This window comes from Rhinopithecus bieti, unplaced genomic scaffold, assembly GCF_001698545.2.
Source record: "Rhinopithecus bieti isolate Rb0 unplaced genomic scaffold, ASM169854v2 scaffold_52883, whole genome shotgun sequence".
Lineage (NCBI taxonomy): Eukaryota > Metazoa > Chordata > Mammalia > Primates > Cercopithecidae > Rhinopithecus > Rhinopithecus bieti.
The window spans coordinates 572694-595205 of NW_016820884.1; the positions used below are offsets into that span (position 1 = coordinate 572694).

At 38.1% G+C, this 22512-nt stretch overlaps 1 protein-coding gene across 13 annotated transcripts in view; it reads right to left on the minus strand.

Moving 5' to 3' along the window:
* The window catches only part of AKAP13 (A-kinase anchoring protein 13), a 377174-nt gene that overhangs the window by 102395 nt on the left and 252267 nt on the right, over positions 1-22512 (minus strand). For all 13 annotated transcript variants that reach the window (XM_017860016.1, XM_017860015.1, XM_017860018.1 and 10 more), the window contains one exon: positions 5040-5115. In XM_017860016.1, coding sequence (XP_017715505.1) covers positions 5040-5115 — 76 coding nt within the window. The remainder of the gene's footprint in view (positions 1-5039; positions 5116-22512) is intronic.

Below are 22512 nucleotides of genomic sequence, written 5' to 3' on the forward strand. Positions count from 1 at the left end.
GGCCAGGCATGGTGGCTCAAGCCTGTAATCCCAGCGCTTTGGGAGGCTGAGGCAGGAGGAGCACCTGAGGCCAGAAGTTTGAGAACAGCCTGGCCAACATGGTGAAACCCTATCTCTACTAAAAATACAAAAAATTAGCCAGGCTTGGTGGCAGGTGCCTGCAATCCCAGCTACTTGGGAGGCTAAGGCAGGAGAATCGCTTGAACCCGGGAAGCAGAGGCTGCAGTGAGCCAAGATCACGCCACTGCACTCCAGCCTAGGTGACACAGAGCGACTTCATTTCAGAAAAAAAAAAAAAAAAAAAAAAGATAAAAGTCATGCATCTCTGTTTTTGTAAGCAAGTTAATGTGTTATTTGGACAACCAGGTAGGCATGCTTTATCAAATTTGTAGGTGACACTAAGTGATGAGGGACAGGGCAGAAAACCTGGCTATCTAGGAGTTAAAGAGAACTCTACTTGGGGGAAGCAAATTCAAGAGGAACTGATAGTACAAGGTGATGACAAAACCAAAGAAACACTAATAGTTTTAGTCTCTATTAGTAAATAGTACACTGGCATCCAAAACAGGAACAGTCCTGTCACTATGTGCCATCCAGACCACACCTTTGGGATTGTACTTGTTCCTAAATAACATCTAAAGTAGAACACTGATAAACAAAAATGTGTATGTAGTAATGGGGTCACGACAGTCAAAATATCTGAGATACATTCAGCTTACTGAGGAGCTTGAAGAAAATGTGCCTAAAGACGGTCACAGATTCCCTCTGTGCTGTTCCAGGGGCAGAACAAAGACCAGTGAGTGTGAGCTACAGAGCTTCACTAAAACGGGGCTTCTTGGCAATAGCTTGGGTGCCCCATAAAGTAGTGACTATCACTTTACCAGAAGGGTTTTGGAACAGAGAATGACTATGTCAAGATATTACAGAAAAGGTATCTGCACAGAGAGGGAAGTGAGGGCTGGACTAGATAACTTCCAGTGTCTCCTTCGATTATTAGATTCCATGCTTAGATAATTATGTTGTCTCTGTGTGTTGAAACTGGGAAGAAATAGCTGTTCTAATGAACAATTAATTAGTGATAATCACTGAATTATCTGCCCTGGTAGCTTAGAGCAAGGGTCAAGGATGCACTGCATTGCTATAGGTCATAAATCGCTAGTCAATCAAATGATTTTTTCTACTAGTTAAGCATCTGGCTAAATACTGGGGAGTATTCAAATAAAAAGAAATGTTTAGTGTTGGGGGGAAGGCAGTTTACTGTCTTGTGGCAGAAATAAACATATTAGAAGACAATTTCAATGAAGAATTACACAAAAAAATGCCATCGGAAGTGAGACAGGGCTCATGGATGAATCTGAAAATCTTTCAGTTAAAAAAAATCACCTTAGTCTGTTTCAGTCTTGGTTCAAACTATTTCGGAGAGTGTTAGTTCAATGGGAACAGCCCTGCCTTTAGCCGAATGGAAACTATGGGTATTCTGGAGAATTTTTTTCACATTTCCTAGAGTATGTAGTAACCCAAGAGGAGTTGGTGGGTGTGATCTACTCCTTCTCCTTTCCCTGCTTGAAAAAATAAAAAAATGCCTTTCCGTGGTTGAGGGAAAAATAGGGGGGCTGGCCAAGAAAAGAAAGGGCTGTCACAGCAACTACACTGAGCTGCTCGCTGTCCAGCTGGCCCTCTAACAGACCACGTCCAAATTCCAGACTGGAAAACAAACTAGCTCATGATATTCGAATGGAAAATTCACAGGGAAGATCCAGATTCAGCCCTGGTAGGAATACTTCACCCAGAAAATAAATTCAAGCCAGCACTACAAGGGATAACAAACCAAGTTTGGGATGAGAGTCTACTCTGTGAGATAAAGCTGACTGCTGAGGAAGGGAAGAGAGAAAAGTACAGAAAGAAGGACCAAGATGGAGAGAGAGGGACCATAAACCATTATAACCCCCCAACGTCATGGGGCAGAGGGAGGTGGGGGAAATCCCTAAAGGCAGAGCTAATCCACACCCTGTGTCACATGTATTGGTAAGTTTTCAATATTAATAAAATCTTTTCTTTCCTTCTATATGTTCCCTTCCTACTGAATAAAGGGGAGCAGCATATCTAAGTGTAAACAAGAGTAAAGATCTCTGGTTTTCGAGTTAGATTCATCAGGCTTCAATCTAGGTCTGACTACTTAATAGAAGAAAAATTCCAGGCAAGAAGTAATTTCACCCCTCTCAGTTGCCATTTCCATAACAGTGACAAGAGATGATCGCACTTCCCTAAAGGAGTCATAGTGACAGAAATAATTTATACATAGAGTAAACAGAACTCTGGTTTCCACCACATAGCAGGTGTGTGATATATGTATGTATCTAATGAAGTTAAGGCTTCATTAACATTTAATGTATGATTCAGTAAGTACCCAGATGACAGTACCTTAAAGATGGGCACAGGCAGGGCCAGTCCCATTTTATGACCCATATGTAAATTTGTCTATAATTTTTGTGTACTGAGCTATTAGCTTTTTAGAATACAAACTTTTTAAAAGGTGTTATCTAGTCATTTGGTTTTAAAACGACATATATGCCAACAAACTGTTATTGGGGAAGGGCAGGAAAACACACTGCTGACATCCTGTGGGCTCTGTTATGTCATCCTAATCATAATTCTATCTTGTAATTTGTCCATTATTAAAGAGTATACAAAGTGATTTTAAAAGACAGTAGTATCTTGGCTAGGTGCGGTTGCTCATGCCTGTAATCCCAGAACTTTGGGAGGACGAGGCGGATGGATCACGAGGTCAGGAGATTGAGACCATCCTGGCTAACACAGTGAAACCCCGTCTCTACTAAAAATACAAAAAAATTAGCTGGGTGTGGTGGTGGGCACCTGTAGTCCCAACTACTTGGGAGGCTAAGGCAAGAGAATGGTGTGAACCCGGGAGGCGGAGCTTGCAGTGGGCCGAGACCGTGCCACTGCACTCCAGCCTGGGGAACAGAAGAAGAAAAAAAAAAACCTGTCTCCAAAAAAAAAAAAAACAAACAAACAAAAACAAAAAAACTCTGTTATTTATTTATTTATTTGAGACAGAGTCTCGCTCTGTCGCCCAGGCTGGATCTTGGCTAACTGCAACCTCCGCCTCCTGGGTTCAAGTGATTCTTCTGCCTCAGCCTCCTGAGTAGCTGGGGCTACAGGCGCGTGCCACCACACCCGGCTAATTTTTGTATTTTCAGTAGAGACAGGGGTTTCACCATATTGGCCAGGCTGGTCTCGAACTCCTGATCTTGTGATCTGCCCGCCTCAGCCTCCCCAAGTTTTGGGATTACAGGCATGAGACACCTTGCCCGGCCAAAAGACAGTATCTTATTTGGTCTAATGCTATTGCTCTCTTGAGGAAGTGTTTATGAAGTGAAATAGAGAAACCTGCAAAACAAAGTACCTGGGATTCGCAAAAACACTATGCCTAAAATCAAAATCTCAGGTCTGAAGCTCAGTGGCATAATTCTGATCTGCAACTTTGTTAAATTGAGATTTTAAAATAATTACTTTAAAAAGACTAAATCACTTATGCTCGGGGTTAGCGTGTACAGTAGGTCTACAGAATTCAAAATTGTGTCCTGGGGAAAATGTCCAGGGGTTCAAAAATCATTTCTCTAAATATAGAAATTAAACTATGATGTGTGGAGATCTTTCCTTCCAATGAATATTCAAACTGTGAGCAACCTCATTTAACCTTTACTTGGCAGAAAGTTTCACTCTTGGGTGGTTGTAATTACACTTTTAGAAAAAGCCCCAAACAATTTAAGGAACCAAAACACAGTAGTAAGTGATACACATTTAAGTAGTAGGTTCTAGGAGGCTACATGGGGGAAGTGTCAGCTAAATCTGTGAACGGGGCCAATCTTGTAAAACTTGGACCCTGAACACGACTATAGCATAATATCCTTAACTACTCTCAAAAAATGAGACAAAATAGAGAAAACACTTTTCATATTTGTTTTCAATTATTTCCTTTGTAGTAAAGTCAGAGAGTTGAGAATCAATAGGAAACTGCTCTGGAGTTAGAGGATTCAAAACAATTTGTTTTTAAATTTAACACTACTGGAGGGTATCTACACGTAAACTATTTCTAAAAGACCTGCAAATGAAGACTAGGTAATTTTTAAAGCTGGGCAGTAAAAATTGGGAAGGCAAACAGAGGCTTGTTGGGTAAAACAGACTAAAAAAACTCAGAATGCAAATTACTAGTATTCACTTAGCAGCCATAGGAACAGGCACAGGGATTACTCATCATGTCATCCGTACTACACCCTCAAAATTAGACAAGCTACTAATACTTTACGGATGGGAGGGAGACAATGTAGCACACAGACATTAGGGAACATACTTTACGTCACACAGAGTTAGAGGCTGGACCTGGTTTAAAAGTTGGGAATCCCAACTAACCAGAAGCCATGTGCTGTGCCATTAACAAGGTCTTAAGAGCACTGTACCCTCAAGTGTTGTTAGAAATAACTCAAAGATACTTAAGGAAAGACTTAATTCCTGACCATGCGTCCAAAGTGTAATGGTTCTCAACCTTGGGTACACGTAGGGTAACCAAAGGAGCTTATAAAGATTTTGATATCTAGGCCACACCCCACTCAACTAAATCAGAGTATCTGGAGGTAGGACCCAGGCATGTGTATGTTTTTAAAGCTTGCTCAGCCAGATAATTCCAATGTGCAGTCAAAATTGAGAACCTCAGGTATGGTTCTTAATAGTAGATTTATACTTTTGCCAGATTAAAAAACCTATGTCATATGTATATGCACAGCACAGATGCCTTCACAAATGAATGAATCATAAAGGCACCTATGATGTCCGTTACCAGCAAAATAAAATCCAGGTAATTACATGTGCTCATCTTCAACTGTAAGACAAAATGCCTACAAAGCCAAATCACATATATCCCTTCCTCTGATGTACTGTATAATATGCTAAGGAAGGGCAGATCTCCAAATAAAACGATCTGTTAGAGTGGGCCTGCAGCTCCAGAAAATGAATGAGCTTACCTGGGCTCTGCTTGGAAGCCAAAAGAGATGCTGCATCAGGGCATGGCTCTATTGTACACCAGTTTTCTCGGTTTATCTGAAAGAAAAGGAAAACACTGTGTTTCAGTCACTGAAGTAATGTGAGATAATTTTATAGGTGCCAAAATTATGTCAACTGTACCAACATTCCTATCTTTTTATTTAATACAGGGTGAGCAAACATGTCAAGGGAAAAAAAATTTTTTTCACACTATAACCACAGCAATCTATACTCAAGGCTCTAAAGAGGTTGTCATTGTCAATAAAAATTAGGCATACAAAAGTAAGAGGAAAAGATACACAAAGATGAAGGCCATAGTGTAGGCCAAGGGTAAAATAAAAAAAGTTAACATATGAAATTGACTAAATATTAAAACACATATTTGGTGTGGCTCATGCCTCTAATCTCAACACTTTGGGAGGCTGAGGTGGATTGCTTGAGGCCAGGAGTTCAAGACAAGTCTGGCCAACATGGCGAAACCCCATCTCTACTAAAATACAAAAATTACCTACGCATGGTGGTGGTACGTGCCTATTATAATCCCAGCTACTCAGGAGGCTGAGGCACAAGAATTGCTTAAACCCGGGAGGCAGATGTTGCAGTGAGAGTCGCATCACTGCACTCCACCCTGGGTGACAGAGCAAAACGCCGTCTCAAAAAAAAAAAAAGGCTCAGAGGGGTAGCTGAAGTAATAAATAGCAGGACTGGTACTGGAATGCCAAGTCTGTATTATTCTAAAAAGCAAAAACTTCCCCCCTCCTCATAAATTAAAAAAAATTTAAATATAGCCTTTATACCTCCCAACCATCTTAACATTACAATTCTCTACTTTGATTAAATTTTAAAATTTTAAAATTACCATTGAAGATTTCAATACTCCTCTCTTAGTTTATTGATAAAACAAATAGAAACAAAATCAGCAAGATAGAGAAAACCTGAAAAACCTCAACCAATCTGACCTAACACAATATAGAATACTCCATCCAATAACAGCATAAGACACATTCTTCTCAAGTGCACTTGGAATGTTCATAGTCTATCACACAAAACAAACCTCAAATAAAACAAACATATTCTGTAGCACAAAACAAGTCTCAAATATAAGAAAATTAAAATAAAAAGTATGCTCGGTGATCAAAACAGTATTAAATCAGAAATCCAAAACAAAAGATTGGAAAAAACTCAAATATTTGAAAAAAATTTAAAAAACTTCTAAATAGGCTGGGCGCGGTGATTCACGCCTGTAATCCCAGCACTTTGGGAGGCCGAGACAGGTGGATCACAAGGTCAGGATACCGAGACCATCCTGGCTAACATGGTGAAATCCAGTCTCTACTAAAAATATATATAAAAAATCAGCTGTGCATGGTGGTGGGCGCCTGTAGTCCCAGCTATTCAGGAGGCTGAGGCAGGAGAATAGCATGAACCCGGGAGGCAGAGCTTGCAGTGAGTGGAGATTACGCCACTGCACTCCAGTCTGGGTGACAGAGATAAAAAAATAAAAATATTAAATAAATAAATAAACACTTCTAAATAACCCAATGAATCAAAGTATATTAAGAAAAATAAGAAAATGTTCTGAATTGAATACAAATTAAAACACCACATATAAAAATTTGTGGATAGAACTAAAGCAGTGCTAACAGCAATATTTATAACACTACATGCCTATATTAGAACACAAGGTTTCAAATCAGTGATCTAAACTTCTACCTTACGAAACTAGAAAAAGAGGAGTAAATTAACCCAAAGCAAGCAGGATAAAGAAAATAAAGAACAGAAATCAATGAAATAGAAAACAGAAGAACAATAAAATCAATGAAACCAAAAGCTGGTTCCTTAAAAGGGTCAATAATATCAATACAACTCTGGCGAGGCTAATCAAAAAAGAAAAGCTACAAATGACAGAAATCAGGAATTACAGAGCGACACCATTACAGATCCTATAGATATTGAAAAAATAAAGAAATATTATGAACATTACTGTAATAAGTTCATCAAGTTGGATGAAATAGTAGCATTCCATGACACTATACAAACTATCAAAATTCACTCAAGAAAACACAGATAATCTAAATAGCCTTATTCTATTAAAGCAATTGAATCCATAGTTTAAAACTTTATTACAAGGAAAACTTCAGGCCTAGATGACTTCAGTGGTGAATGCCACCAAACATTTAAGAAAGAAATGTCAACTCTACACAAGCTCTTACAGAAAACACAAGAAAAGTATTTACAATGCAGCTCATTTTATGAGCCTAGCATTACTCTGAAATCAAAACCAGAGAGATATAAGAAAACTACAGATCAATATTCCTTAGGAATATAGATGCAAAAAACCTTAACAAAATTTTAGGTTAATGGAATCCAGCAATATCCCAGGAATGTAAGGTTGGTTTAGCACTTGAAAAATCAGTTTATTAACAGACCAAAAAACTCATGAACTAATGATCATCATTAGATCGAAAGAATCTGGGGCCGGGAGCGGTAGCTCAAGCCTGTAATCCCAGTACTTTGGGAGGCCGAGGCAGGCGGATCACTTCAGGTCAGGAGTTCAAGATTAGCCTGGCCAACATGGTGAAACCACGTCTCTACTAAAAATACAAAAATTAGCCAGGTGTGGTGGTGGGTCTCTGTAATCCCAGCTACTAGGGAGCCTGAGGCATGAGAATCACTGGAACCCAGGAGGCAGAGGTTGCAGTGAGCTGTGATTGTGCCACTGAACACCAGTCTGGGCAACAAAGCAAGAATCTGACTCAAAGGAAAAAAAAAAAAAAAAAGTCAGCAAAATTCAACATCTATTCATGATAAAAACTCTCAGAACACTAGGAAGAGAAAGGAAATTACTCAAACTGACAAAGGCATCTATAAAAAACCTATGGTTAACATTATATTTACTGGTGAAAGACTAAATGCTTTCATTCTGAGATCAGTAACCAAAGATATCCATTCTCATCACTTTTATTCATCAATATTCTGGAGGTCCTAGCCAGTGCAGTAAAGCAGAAAAAGAAAGAAAACGCATACCATTGGAAAGAAGAAGTCAAACTTGGTTTATTGACAAATGGCGTGACTGCCTATGTAGAAAATGCTAAGGAATCTATAAAAATACTGGAATAAATAATGTATTAATAAAAGCAAGGTTGCCAGACACAAAGCAACATTTAAAAAAAGCAATGCTAGATCTTTATACTAGCAAAGAGCAATTAGAAATTGAAATTAAAAGTAAAAGCAATACCATTTACAAAAGCCTCAATAAATACAAAATAATTAGGGATAATTTTAAGAAAATATGAGTAAGACTCATACTCTGAAACCTTTATAAAACACTACTGAGAAAAAATTAAAGCAGACTTAAATAAATACAGACATACCATGTTTACAGATCAGAAGACTCAATACAGTTGTTAATTGTCCTCAAATTGATCACTACATGATTTCAAGACTTACTATAAAAGCTGCACTAACCAAACCTGCGTGATATTAAAAGGCAGACATATAAATCAATGTCAGAGAAGAGAGAATCCACAAACAGATCTTCACAGATATGGCCCACTGATTTTGACAAAGATGCCAAGATATTTTAATGAGGAAAAAATAGTCTTACGAACAAATGATGCTATAACAACTGGATACAAATATGTAAACAAACAAATAAAACTCCCCAAGATCTAAAATCTTACCCCAAACCTTACCACCTATAAAAATGAACTCAGAATAGATTATATATCTAAATGTTCAACCTAAAACTAAAAAACTCCTAAAGAAGATGGAGTGAAACACTTTTATGGGACCTTGAGTTACACAAAGATTTCTTAAATACTACATTTTTTAAAACATGAAAAAAAAAAAAATAAATCTTTGTCAACCTTAAAACTTTTACTCCTCAAAAGTCATTGTTAGGAAAACAAAAGGCAAACTAAAACTGAAGGAAAATATTTATAAAACAATTATCTGCTAAGAACTCCTACCCAGAATATTTAAAAATAAAACAAAACAAACTCTTACAATGCAATAACAAAGCAACGTGATTTTTTAAATGGGTAAAAGATTTGAATAAACATTTCATTTAAAAAGATGCACAAAAGGCAGATAAGAAAAAAAAAAAAAGATACCCAACTTCGTTAATTCACAGGAAAATGTAAATTAAAATCCCAAGGACATACCAACAGGCATCCATTACAACAGTCAAAATTTGAGACTGATAATACCAAATGTTGGCAAAGATGTGGAGCAACCAGAACACAGAACTGTTGCTGAAAGAATGCAAAATAGTACTGCCATTTTGGGAAAGCGGTTTAGCAGTTTTTCATAATGTCAAACATATACTTACATACAACATAGCATCCCATTCATTTACCAAAGAAGAATCAAAACCTACTGTCACACAAAGACTTGCACTGGAATTTTTAAAGCACTTTAATTCATGAGAGCTCCAAATTAGAAACAGTCCAGATTGCCATCAAATGGTAAATGGAGAAGCAAATTGTAATATATCCATACAATGCTATAGACTCACAGTAAGAAGAAATGAACTGCTGATACAAACAACATGGATGAATCTCAAGAGTATTATGGTAAGTTAAAAAAAAAAAAAAAAGCCAGACTCAAAAGACTACTTATTGTATGGTTCTGTCTATGCAATATTTAGAAAAGGCAAACCTAGAGTAGCAAGAAAACATTAGTGATCAGCAGGGACTGAAGGAGAGGACTGACTACAGGGAGACAGAACAGAACTTCTGAACTGACAGAAATGTTCCTATTATGATGCGGTAGTGATTACACAATTTAAATATTTGTCAAAGCTCACCAAACTATAAACTTATATTGGTTAATTTTGTTGTATGGAAATTTATACCAGAATAAAGCTGAAAACAAATACATTCTCAAAAACAGAAGCATAAAATATAAGATTAATTTTAGTCTTCACAATTCCCAAGCACCTTAACATTATAACCCTTTAATCATTAAAACTGACATACTCAGATGTAATTCTAAATAATATGAGCAGAAATATCTAAACAAACTACCAAGTAGTTGTAAATATTTGTATGCTCAAAGACAGAAGCCTTGCTTTTATTCAATAATCTCTAAAATATATTTCTGATCACTTCAGTGAGAAGATATTAAACTCTTCTGCTGTTAAAGATCAACAGTTTTTACTGTATACGCTAAGTGGCAGAAGGCAGAAGACAGAAAGCTAGAGGACATTTTGTCAAATTATAACTGTTTGACAACAAAACAAATGAAAGGAATTAAACTGCTTGCAAAAAACCAGGCAAACTAGAACCACATGAAACAAAACACTTTATCATTTGCTCTGTTCAGCTATTTTACTATTGTACTATTACAGAGAGGAAAAACAGCAGGAACCAGGGGCCATCACGGTTTCAGTTTCTGGTGTGTTACAAAATGATGCCAAAAATTTAAAAGTACTCCTGAAGGGAACTGAATCTTCAGCAGGTGCCCTGGGATTACACATATTAAAAAATATCCTTTCTGAAATGTACTTTAAGGTGTGCACAATAAGGAAGTAACCACAAATTCTGTAACTTTACCAACACCCTATCCACATCTTTCAAAGAATTGAAACAACACATTTTCTTTAAAAAAAAAAAAAGTCATTTAGAGAATTTTCTCTTAATTTCAAACTGCATTTCATTTGAAATGAGCCAAATTTTACTTATTGTGAGTAAGTTTATCTGCTAATAGAACCACTGTACTGCAATACAAAACTACACTTTTAAGCTGGAAGGGAAAATATTACTCCCCATCCCCCCCAGCATTATTCCTGTAATAAGAAGAGGCTGCATGAAGACAGCAACAAGTTTAGATAGTTAACAGAAATAAAAGAGCTCAGATGATCCTTTAGTGACAAGTAAAGAATCTGCAAATGAACAACTACAAATTACCATATTACTGTCTCCTACCATGACCTTCAACAAGTTTTTTGGCCAACATTTTAGAAAACCCTATTAAAATTCTATTTCTGCTGGGCGCGGTGGCTCATGCTTGTAATCCCAGCACTTTAGGAGGCTGAGGCAGGGGGATCACAAAGTCAGGAGTTCAAGACTATCCTGGCTAACATAGTGAAACCGTCTCTACCAAAAAAATACAAAAATTATCTGGGTGTGGTGGCATGTGCTTGTAATCCCAGCTACTTGGGAGGCTGAGACAGGAGAATCGCTTGAACCAGGGAGTCAGAGGCTGCAGTGAGCCGAGATCGGGCCACAGCACTCCGGCCTGGCAACAGAGCAAGACTCTGTTTCAAAAAAAAATTATATTTCTTAGAATACTTTTCATTACCTTCTCAATACCACATGTCATTCCATTGCCAATGAGTAAAGTGAACATTATTTGCCTTGAATATGCAAGCGACTAAGACTCTCTATACTTCTCCTGTCATTTTAGGCACATGTGTTACATAAAGTGAGTTTCACATTTTACAAAATTATATACAATAAACACATACTACTAGAACAAAACTAAAGTTAAATATCTTTAAGTAAATATACTAATTTCTGAGTAACAGTGATGAGAACATATTCATGTTGGGAAACAATTCTCCATGTCCCTCTTGCATTTCTGCAGGTCTTGTCAGCAAAAGCCCTGATGGCCCTTTTATTCTAGACTATCTTTTCAAGACTGTTTGCATATCAAATATCCTTAAAAGATAAAAATATTGATTCCTTCCAAAGCAAAGGGCAGGTTTGTTTATGTCCAGTATAATAAAGATAATGTCTTAGTCAAGGGCAAAGGTCACACAAGCTTACTGTCCACTGTATAAAAATTCAGGTTTCTTCAGGTTTAGATTTCTCAGCTGTGACACAGCATCAACCTGGACCCCTTCGTGTTGCCTGCATGGGGCTTAGGAAGCAAGGAGAACCAACAAGAAGGTGATGCTGATGCTGCTGGCTATGCAAAGAGTAACACATTTATCTGTCTCTGACCCTAGAATCCCATGACTTCAGCCAGCACCCATGAAACTGTGTCAGGATGTAAGTTAACTTGCCAGCTTGTAAGTACAGTAAAATCTCAGATCCACCACATTCTTAACAATTAGTATATACTATATAGTATTAAAAATTTTACACACAGTTGCAGCCAAAAATCTCTTGACATGTTATACTTCTGTGGTGTGATCTCCTAATCTATTTTCAATTGGGTGGATATGTCTGAATGACCACAAAGAGACAACTTATATTCCTTTTAACTTTCCTGAAGTTTCCCAAATTTTCTTCAATGGTTATATATTTATTTTACTTAAAAAAAATTATCTCGATAAACTTATTTTGTAACTTCAGGCTGATTAAAAAACAGTATACATAAAAAGTAGAAATAACTTTAGGTTGCAAAGACAGCACAGAAAGTTCCCGTTTATCCCCACTCCCTTCCTCGCCGGTTTCTCCAACGTTAACATCTTACATAACCATGGCACAGCTGTCAATGCTAAGAAACCAACACTGGTACATTACTATTAAGTAAACTCCAGACTTTATTTGGATTTCGCTTGTTTTCCCACTAGTGTTCTCTTTCTGTTCCAGGATCCCATCCAAAATGCCACATTGCATTTTGTGTGTGTGTGTGTGTGTGTGTGTGTGTGTGTGTGTGTGTGTGTGTGAGAGAGAGAGAGAGAGACAGAGAGAGAGAGAGAATGTGTGCACTATTTTGCATTTTAACATGTTTATTGAGATGTAATTCATATACTAGAAAACTGGCCCGTTTACCGTATATAATTCAATAGTACTAGTATATTCATAGAGTTGTGTAACCATCACCACTATGTAATTTTAAACATTTTTATCTTGACAAAAAGAAACCTTGTATCCATTAGTAGTTATGCCTCACCCCCATCCCCTGTCCCCTAGTGCCTAGAGAGCCACGAATCTATTTCTATCTCTACAGATTTGCTTACTCAGGACATTCCATACAAATAGAGTCATACATTATTTGGTCTTTCATGCTGGGTTCTTTCACTTAGCAAAATGTTTCCAAGGTTCACCCATGTTGAAGCATGTAACAGTACTTTACTTCTTTTATTTCCAAATAATATTCCACTGTATGGATATATCCACATTTTACTTATCTATGCATCAGTTGATGGGAGATCTGGTTTTTTTTTTTTTTTTTTTTTTTTTTTTTTTATGACATTTGTGGGGGGAGTTTTTTTTTTTTTTTTTTTTTTTTTTTTTTTTTTTTTTTTTTTTTCCCCACTTTCTGACTGTGATGAATGACACTACTATGAACATTCAGAGTTTTTGTGTGGACATGTTTTCAATTCTCCTGGGCATATATCTAGGACTGGAATTGCTGGGTGTTATATATGACAACTTTATGTTTAATACTTTAAGGAGATGTCAGACTGTTTTCCAACGTGGCTGTAGCATTCAACAATTTTTCTACATTCTTGTCAACACCTATTTTTGTTATCTTTTTTATTGCAGCTACCACAGTAGGTGTGACACAGGTGCTCATCCTGAGTTTGTTTTTCTAATGGAAAATATTTTAAAATCTATTGTTACTTTCTAGAAAAGGAAGATAGTGTGAAGATGTAATGGTCGCCATGCTGGGATGTTTCTGTCCTTTTCTATTTTTTAAAACTGTGTTAAGTATATTCTATATAATAAACACTGTACCAAGCCTTAAAAATAAAAGTAGTAAAACATTGTCCTCAAAGAACTCACAGATTACATGTGAGATGTGAAAACGTTAGGTTGGTCAATAAGCCTACCACAGCATCTTGCATAGCAGACAATGAAATGTGTGTTCACTTGGACAATGCATGCTGTAATTAACAGAGACGGGAATGACAGTGAATGAAACACTATATTGCATACAGTATTTTCGGTGCTACACATAATTCTGGTTGGGTCACAAATGTTATATATACAGAGACACTGGGCCAGAATAACAACTTGCCATTTTACTTCATACTGTACGTGTCTGTGTCTGTGTGTGTGTGTCTGTGTGTGTAAAACAGAGAACAGAGAAGTCAGAGATGGCACACACCAGTGTCTAAGAGCCAGAGAACTTGGGAGATTAGAGCGTCACAGAAGCTGCAGCAGAGAAGTCAAAGCAGATACAAAACAAAAAGAAGTTACTGAATTTGGCAACTGTGAGCTCAGGAGTTCAAGACCAGCCTGGGCAACATGGCAAAACCCTATCTCCACAAAAAATACAAAAATTAGATGGACATGGTTATGGGCACCTGTAATCCCAGCCACTCAGGAGGCGGAGGTGGGAGGCTGGCTTGAGCCAGGGAGGTGGAGGTTGCAGTGAGCCAGACAGCACCACTGCACTACAGTCTGGGCGACACAGCCAGACACTGTCTCCACACAAAAAAAAAGGGTTATGAAAGAACTCATATTTCTCGATTCACGATACTTTAAAGTACCATCCCATAGATTTGACCTTTTTACAGACCCGTGAGAAGGCATGTTGCCATTTTAGAGAGGAAGAAAACACACTCAGTGAGGCTTGGTGATTTGTGGAGCGCATACGTGTATATGAACCATATTGTATTTATAGCTTTATCTGCTCAAAAGACCACAAGCTTCCCGAGAACAAAATAGCATCTATTTAACAGATCTCCCCAATGAGTAATAAGTGCATGGTTCATGGTGGATGCTTAATGAATAATTTTTGAATTCGTTATCCTCAGTGATTCTGAAGAAAACAGTGGAGAGATTCCTTTAGGATTATAGCCCTGTCTCCCTTTATTAGACCCATAAAAAACTTGAGGCCAAAGGAGACAAAGTAATTTGATGAAAGTAATAAATATTTCAAACAGAGGACCCAAGGTTTCCTCACTTCCAGTCCACCACAAATTTCCCCCTCAAGAATCTCTTCTTGTTCTTTTCCCTTTTTCTTCTTTCTCCTTTCATTTTCCTTCCTTCCTTTTCAGAAAAAGAAGCTCTGTCACCCCAGGCTGGAGTAGAAACTCCTGGGCTCAAGTGATCTTCCCGTCTCAGCCTCCTGGGTAGCTAGGACTAAAAGCATGTGTCACCATGCCCAGCTGTTTTTTTAAAAAATTTTTGGAGAGACAGGGGTCTCACAATGTTGCTTAGGCTGGTCTTGAATTCCTAGCCTCAAGCAATCCTCCCACCTCGGCTTCCCAAAGCATTAAGATTACAGCCTCAGGCCACTCTGCCACCTCTTCTTACTCTTTACTTTGTTTTAGAATTCAATAATAATTGTTTAAAATTTTGTAGTATTAAATTGAATAAGTTTGGCAAAGTGTAATTTCACATCTTCAAGATTTATTGGAAAATAGTCACTGTTGATTTAGACAAAAATATTTAGAAAATAAGGCATTACTGAAATGACGCAAGTAAAATATGAAACTGTGGATACCAATTTTTTAAAATATCAAAATGCTGTAACTGAAAAAATCTAGTTTGTTTGTTGTCGGCTCTGTCAAGTAGTAGGATCCTGTGGTTCCAATCACCAGCAGTTAATTAACAATGATGTCCCGAGGAGGTTCACTGTCTCTAAGAACACAAGAAGCTTAAGCAAATCTGAGATGATGCATACTTTCAGGCAAGTTCTCTCTTTTGTTTTGTTTTTTTTTTTTTTTTTTTTTTTTTTTTGAGATGGAGTCTTGCTCTGTCGCCCGAGCTGGAGTGCAGTGGCTGGATCTCAGCGCACTGCAAGCTCCGCCTCCCGGGTTCACGCCATTCTCCTGCCTCAGCCTCCCGAGTAGCTGGGACTACAGGTGCCCGCCCCCTCGCCCGGTTATTTTTTTTTTTTTTTTTTTTAGTAGAGACGGGGTTTCACCGTGTTAGCCAGGATGGTCTCGATCTCCTGACCTCGTGATCCGCCTGTCTCGGCCTCCCAAAGTGCTGGGATTACAGGCTTGAGCCACCGCGCCCGGCCAAGTTCTCTCTTTTGAATAGGCTTCATTCATAAACATTTAAAAGTAAAACCCACACTGAAGAACAGTAAGGTTTTCGATCATTCGGGGCTTCTGCACCAGGATTGATTGGGAAATCTAGCAGAAGAAGGCTTCTTAAAGTTATCTTGCTGTCAGCTACACACTGACACTCATCCACACAGCTAGCCAGCAGCACTGACGGAGTGCTCACTTTAGGCAAGAAACCAAGTTAAGGTACAGCAATAGACAGGAAGGTGAAAAAGACATGATTCTGATTACAATTGGCATAGTAGGTCCCACAGTTTATAATTTTAATACAAAATGTCTTGGGTTACAAAGGCTTGACGTCCCAGGATGATAGATATATACATACATCCTTACGAGTCTATGGATTATCAGATTCAGTGAGATAGCTCCACAAACCATGGCCTGTAAGTTGGGAAACACTGATTAATTTGTGTAATACAAGAGGTACACAAACAGCTAAAATCCACAGAAGAAAGTCCCCAGCATGAAAATAATTCCTGCTCAAGAATCTGGGAAAAGCTCAACGAAAGTGTTGGTATACGAGGTAGGCTTTAAAAGCAGACAATATGCTTGAGAGAGAAAGATGGTAAGGCAGGGAATTCTAGCTATACAAAAAAAGCATGAGCAAAGCAGTTAGGACACTCCAGAGCTGGACTTCATAGCCTTTCACGTCACAGACTCCTTCGAGAATCTGCAAGAAGCCATGGAACTCTCACCAGGAACATGCATGCTACGTCACAATCAGTGGTTCTTTGCATAGCCTCATAACCCAGGTTAAAGACTTTTGCTTTTGAACCCAACAGTATCCAGAAGTGTAAACTGAGCAAGGAAGAACAACAGGAGATATAGCTACAATGAATCTAGGCTTTGTTCTCTAACAAGGGTGGACCCTGCCAATCATATAAGCAAGGTAGTAAAAAGATCAGTACTATTCTTGGCCAATAACTCTAGATGTGTACAGATAAAATGGGAGAATAGGGAGGAAGGAAACATATGGCATCTGAGACACAAAGGCCAGTTAGGATGAGCCTGAACTAGTCTAGTCTAGAGATAGTGTATACCTGGACTGGGGAGCACATAAAAGGTATACATCAGAAAGCTAGTACAAAGGGCAAAATTCACAGAAGTAAGAGAGAAAAACGGGTCAAAGATCCACAATGAACAGATACAGGAAATCTAGAGGGAAGAATATGATGTACCCTATTTGCCCATGTTGAGTTTGAAATAACAACATGTCTTGCAAATGGTTACACAAGGTTTTGGAAGCTTGAGAGAAAGTCTGGCGCTAGCTTCATTTACTCTTGAGGTAATTGATGAAAAGAGCATGCAAGAGAGCCAAGGCAGAGCTTGCAAAAAGAAAAGACACACACTAAAGGTAGCATTCATAGTAGATAATACATATTTGCAGATGGGGTGGCTTGGAAAGCTCATACTTGCTGGCTTCTTACAAACACAAACAGGACAAAAGTAAGTGTGCATTTAGGGAAATGCAAATCAAAACCACAATGAAGTAACACTTCATATCCAATAGGATGGCTTTTACACAGAAAAAGACAGAAAAGAAGTGTTGGCGAGGATGTTTGAAACTGGAATTCTTGTTCATTGCTGGTGGGAATGTAAAATGGTACAGCCACTGCAGAAAACAGTATGGCAGTTTCTCAGAAAACAAAATTAAACATACAATTACCTTACGATCCAGCAATTCCACTTCTGGGTATACATGCAAAGAACTGCAAGCAGAAACTCAAACAAATATTTGTATACCAATGTTCATAATAGCATTATTTGCAATAGCCAAAAGGGGGCAACAGCCCAATGTCAATTGATGCATGAACGGGTAAACAAAATACGGTATATACTTACAATGGAATGTTATTTTTGCCCTAAAAAGGAAATTCTGACTATAATATGGATGAACCTTGAAGATACTATGCTAAGTGAAATAAGGCAGTCACAAAAGGACAAATGTTGTATGACTCCACTTAGTACCTAAAGTAGTCAAATTCATAGAGATAGAAAATAGAATGATAGTTGCCAAACTAGCAGGCAAAAAGAACGGGAAGTTAGTGTTTAACAGGTAAAGAATTCCAGTTTGGGAATATGAAAAAGTTCTGAAGAGATAGCTAGTGGGATGGTTATATAACAATGTGAATGTACTTAATGCCACTGAACTATATACCTAAAAATGGTTAAAATTTATGGTATGTACATTTTATCACAATTAAGAAATGAATGTGCAGCAGTTAGAGATATGCAAGCTTGTTTAGAGAAAAGTAGTCAGGCAGCCCACACAGTTACAGTCAGAGCCAGTAATCTGGGCCAGACACTACCAATCATGGTCAATGTCATTAACCAGAGGACAAGCTCCATATGTATTGTGTGTGGAAAGAATGTCAAAACATGTATCAGCATTTTCAACCACATCCTGTGAAACAGCAATACCAAGCGTATCATATTCATGTGTGAGGAATATTGTGCTTACTATAAAGTAAGCTGCTTAAGAGATGTAAAGTGGATTACAAAACATCTCCCCCTCCTTCTGCCCTATTTCAGAATCATTGATGTGGCAGGTAAATTTGTCCTAGTCTTGATTCTTCTATTCATCAACAACTCTACTATTTCTTTCTCACTCAAACAACAAAGGCAACTTAAAGGCCACACTATGTGGCTCCATTTTTTAAGCGATGGGGGTCTTGCTAGGATGCTCGGACTGGTCTTGAACTCCTGGCCTCAAGTGATCCTCCTGTCTCAATCTCCTAAAGTGTTGGGGTTACAGGCATGATGTGAGCCACTGTGCCTGGCCACATCTGAAACATATACTGCAGGAAATCAAAAACCACCAGACATTTTTTTATGAGAGGGATCTTGTTCTCATGTTAGTCTCTTTTCCAAACTGATTCAAAGACTGAGGTTTTTCACACTAATAGATAAACTGGTTCCTTACACTATCAACACTCTTCTCAGTCAGTTCTGAGACAAATCCTGGCAAAAGATTCTGATCATCAGCAGAATTAGGAGACAGAATAGGAAGAATCATCAGTGTTGGCATTGCGAATAATTTGAGTTTAAAGAGAAAAACGAAGATGATTACGTATCTTTCTATTCAGATTTACCCTTTTGGAATCTTGAGCTGTGAACAAAGTATAGGACGGGCAATTGACTAAATGAGTAGGAAAGTGAACTGGTGATCAGAAAAGCAAGTAGCTGCAACTGTGGAAAACAGAGACTTTACCATTAAACATCTATATCTTTTGGAGAGACAAGTCACCAAAACATACATTTTGGCTCTGATCACATTTATGACACTTTAGCTTAAAAACACAGTCATGAGTTTCCTTTGTCCATACTATCTCCATGACAACCAGTCCATGGACACCACAGGTATTCAACATACAAAGTTCTGGTGAATTATGGTGCACATGAAATATGGTGCACATGATAATGGAAATTACCTCAGAAGAAATGTCAGACTTATCCAGGTAACTTTTAAATTTCTGACACGAAGCCTACGGACCCCTTGTGATTATCCCTAAACCACACCCACAATGTGTTCCCATCAGTCAGAAAATAGAGCTGTACATATTTTCAGTGGAGAGGGAATTGCCTTTGTTTCTGGCAGTGTTTCTGTTACTCTTCGTATCTGAACATCCTAATAATACAGCTCATGGTTACACCCAGCCTTCCCAGCCACTGCCCATATTTACTTCCTCTGCAACTGTCTCAGGAGATCCTGCCTGAGCTACAAGGCTGAACAAAAGGAAACAAAAACCCACCATCCGGACATAGAAGCCAACATTTGAGTCAAAGTCTTTTCAGGGAATTGGACTGTATCTGAGTGGCTATATATGTGGCTGTCTTCAATCCAGAGCTTCCTTATGTCTTTTGTTTTGCTGCAATGTGGACGTCTCTTACAGTAAGCAAACTTTTAGGGAATGTGTGTTTCTCTGCAAAATGACACCACAATTAGAGACAGACTACTCCTCCTCAGCCTCAGCCAATGAGCTCGTGTGGCCTGCCCAAGCATCATGAGTAGGGAGGGGATCGTCCTCCTCTGTAAATATTTTCATTCAATGTACACAAAACACAGTTGCAAATCTTTTAACCATTCAGCTAACATTCTGAATTGCTGCCTACAAAATACTCTCTATAAATCATCAGTAATAAGAAGAATCACATTACTATTAACAGGCAGTATTTTTCCAGGTACCCAAAGTTACAAAATTAGTAAAACAGCAGTGGCCCAGGCTAAAAGCCATGTAAATCAGCAGTTAATCCTTGATTCTGACCCGCTTCCTTTCGGTACGCTAATTTTACAGTCAGTTTCTGATACCTGCTGTCCTCTAGTAATGCTCACCATGAGCTAAAGTTGGCTACTGAACTCAATTGGGTGAAAGCTCCCATCAGTCACTAACTTCCGAAGTCAACCCTAGCTTTTTGAAGGATGCTAAGAAAAATGGGCATGTTGGTACCAAAGGGCCCATGCCAACAATTACAATTCTTTCATATCCCATTTTTAGCATATGATTCATAGTTACCAACCACATACTGTAAGAGTCAGAAGTCATGCATGCATCAGGGAAAGGAGAAATGGGGGAATGTCATATACAGAGGAACAGGAATGGGTATGTGTATATTACGCTGGGTAACAGACGAGTGGGTGACCAAGGAATACTATCAACTTAGGTTTTATTACTTAGAAAAAGTTCAGAATAGAGGTAATATTTCAGAGGTGTTGGGGGCTGATGATGGGACAGAAGAGCTGATGTGAGGACAACACTAGCATATCCAGCCTCAGGGAAATCTTACAAGAAGGTCTTGATACAGAAAAGCTACCATGAAACTATGCAGAACTAACAAAGGAATCAGGGCAGAATGCAGAAGAAGCCAAAGAAAGTGTAGGTACATAACACAGAATGAGAACGCTGAAGCTAATCTTCAGTGAATTATTAGGATGCCGACGGGAGGGACCGGAGTTGTAAATGTGGAATACCAAAGTGACAGGCTTACAATTTAAACTCTGTAATTACTGCCACATTTCATCTCATCCGTTAAACACAATTTATATAACATGATGTTTATGAATCCATACTTACAAAGATAAATTCATTTAACCAACAAACGTTGTTTTGAGTGTTTAGATAATATTAATGAACAGATAAAAATGACAGACTCCTTAGTACAAAAAAGCAAACTTCCATAGATAAAAGTGGAGAACATGTACATGATGGCTTGAGAATTTATGTGGCACTCAACATAACTGTTTTTTTTAAACACTAATAGAAAATACTGAAATTTGAAATAATTTTGTAGAAATAATTGAAGAACCCTACCAAATGGTTTTTTAGAATTGTGAGAAAACTTTGCTAAAAATCATGGGACAAAATGAACTTATAAGCCATGGTGTACCTGTCCTAAATATTGTAGAAGGAATTCCTGCACTGAGAAAGAAGAGACCAAAAGTCTAAGATAGAAAAAGAACACATATGCATATATCAATAAAAGCTAATATACATATTCATATAATAAAAGGAATTGATCGACTCCAAAAAGAGGTCTAGGATAGCAAGAAAAACATAGACTTTGAAACAGTCCAACCTGGGACTGCACTCATATGTAATTATCAATTATCAATTACATACGAGATGTGAGACACTGGGAAAGTTATTAACTACACAAATCTGTTTTCCCATACATAAAATGAGACAAAGAGTAGGAATGTAAACATTAAATGTCTGTGTCTCATATCCAATCACTTCTTCCCACTTCAGACTACAAAACCCTCTTATTCTGCCTGTGCTATTGTAACAGCAGGCTAACCAATTACTCCCAGAATAATCTTTTCAACACGTACACTGAGAGGTAAGGCATCCTCCCCACAGCTGTCAAGGCCCTGCTCTTCCAGGTCCCACCTCTGGCTCTGGCCTTCTCATCCTGCTACCCCACTTTCTACTCAAGGTGCTCCCATCCGCCACAATGGTCCTGTGTGCTCCTTCCTTCCTCAGGGCCCTGTATTTGCTGTTCATTCTTTCTAGAGAGCTCTTCCTTAGCATAGCTAATGTCTTTCCATCCTCTGGAGATCAGCTTTTTAAATGTCTGCACCTTGAAAAGATCTTCTGTCCAAAGACCATTCTATCTGAAATAGTTCTGCCCACTACACAGCACCCTACTCATTTCTTGCAAATCAATCACAATGGTTTGTACTATAAATTTCTCTATTTATTATCTACCTTTAAGCAATAATAGGATAAAGACTGTACCCCGTGGCTCGTATGGGATAGGTACTTAGGTTTCTTTAAGTTTACAGCTCTCAATGATGTTGTCTTCTCCATCTCCAAAGCAAAGAAACTAACAACAAATGTCCCCATCTGATTTTAAACTGGAAACAGGGTGTTTTCAGGACTCCTGGTGTTTATTTACTAATGACTATTTTCTGAGAAGTGAAGTTTTCTCTACTGAAAATTTTTTATTATTTATTGGGCAGGATAGTACAAACAAACACCTTTATTAGTTGTAGGTTTGCGGGGAAAACAAAACAAAAAAACGAGCTGACCCAA